This window comes from Psammomys obesus, unplaced genomic scaffold (assembly GCF_907164565.1).
Source record: "Psammomys obesus unplaced genomic scaffold, mPsaObe1.curated_primary_1811, whole genome shotgun sequence".
NCBI classification, from domain to species: domain Eukaryota; kingdom Metazoa; phylum Chordata; class Mammalia; order Rodentia; family Muridae; genus Psammomys; species Psammomys obesus.
Window position 1 is genome coordinate 10717 of NW_026590330.1, and position 788 is coordinate 11504.

The window sequence follows — 788 nt, forward strand, 5'->3', positions numbered from 1 at the left end:
ACATTGTTAATAAAGAAATAGCAGCAGGGACATCATTTTTAGTAAGAAAATTGTTTAATTATAAGATTACAAGGGAAAAAAAATACCCTCATGAGCTTGAGAATTTTCTGTTTTGTACTTCCCCTCCTTTTTCAAACAAGCCTTCTGCAGACCCCTAGTTGAGATATCTCATGGGAAAGACATCTGAGACAATCGGCTTCAGAGTGCAGCGACCATGGAAGGTTTTTGCTTTGACTTAGAGGGCTGTGAGAGGAAGTGTTAGTCCCTGCTGACAATAGTAGGTTGCAACATCATCAGCTTCCACAGGATGGATGGTGAGGGTGAAGTTTAATTCATCGTCATCACCACTGAACCTGGCAGGGATCCCAGACTCTAGACTATACACATTAACGATCAGGAGTTTGGGAGGCTGTCCTGGTTTCTGTTGATACCAATGCATAAGATTTATGCCAAATTGATTGACACTCTCCCTGGCCCTGCAGGAGATGGTGACCTTTTGTCCTACAGACAAAGTCAAGGAAGCTGGAAACTGGGTCAGAACAATGTTCCTAGTGGAACCTGTAATGACAAACACACAAAACTACTGTTGCAGATATACTGATCTCAGTGTGAGGCACATGACTCCTTTGACAGTAATCACACACATCACTCTGAGCTGTGAGAAAATGAAAGGGAGCCTGGAAAAGGAAAAAAAATAATCAAAGATACTGTAATTCCAATGATCAAGATCTCAGAGGCACGGAAAGCATCCATAGCTACAGCAGATGTTTTCAACACTTCCCTGCACC

General features: G+C 42.3%; 1 gene segment (V, D, J or C); it reads right to left on the minus strand.

The window, feature by feature from the left end:
* Window positions 1-235: 235 nt before the first annotated feature.
* Window positions 236-558, minus strand: LOC129676451 (Ig kappa chain V-III region PC 4050-like; the record flags this gene model as incomplete). The annotated part of the segment is given in 1 exon segment: window positions 236-558. A coding segment is annotated over 1 exon segment (323 nt), but the record flags the coding sequence as incomplete, so codon positions are not given.
* Window positions 559-788: the final 230 nt, after the last annotated feature.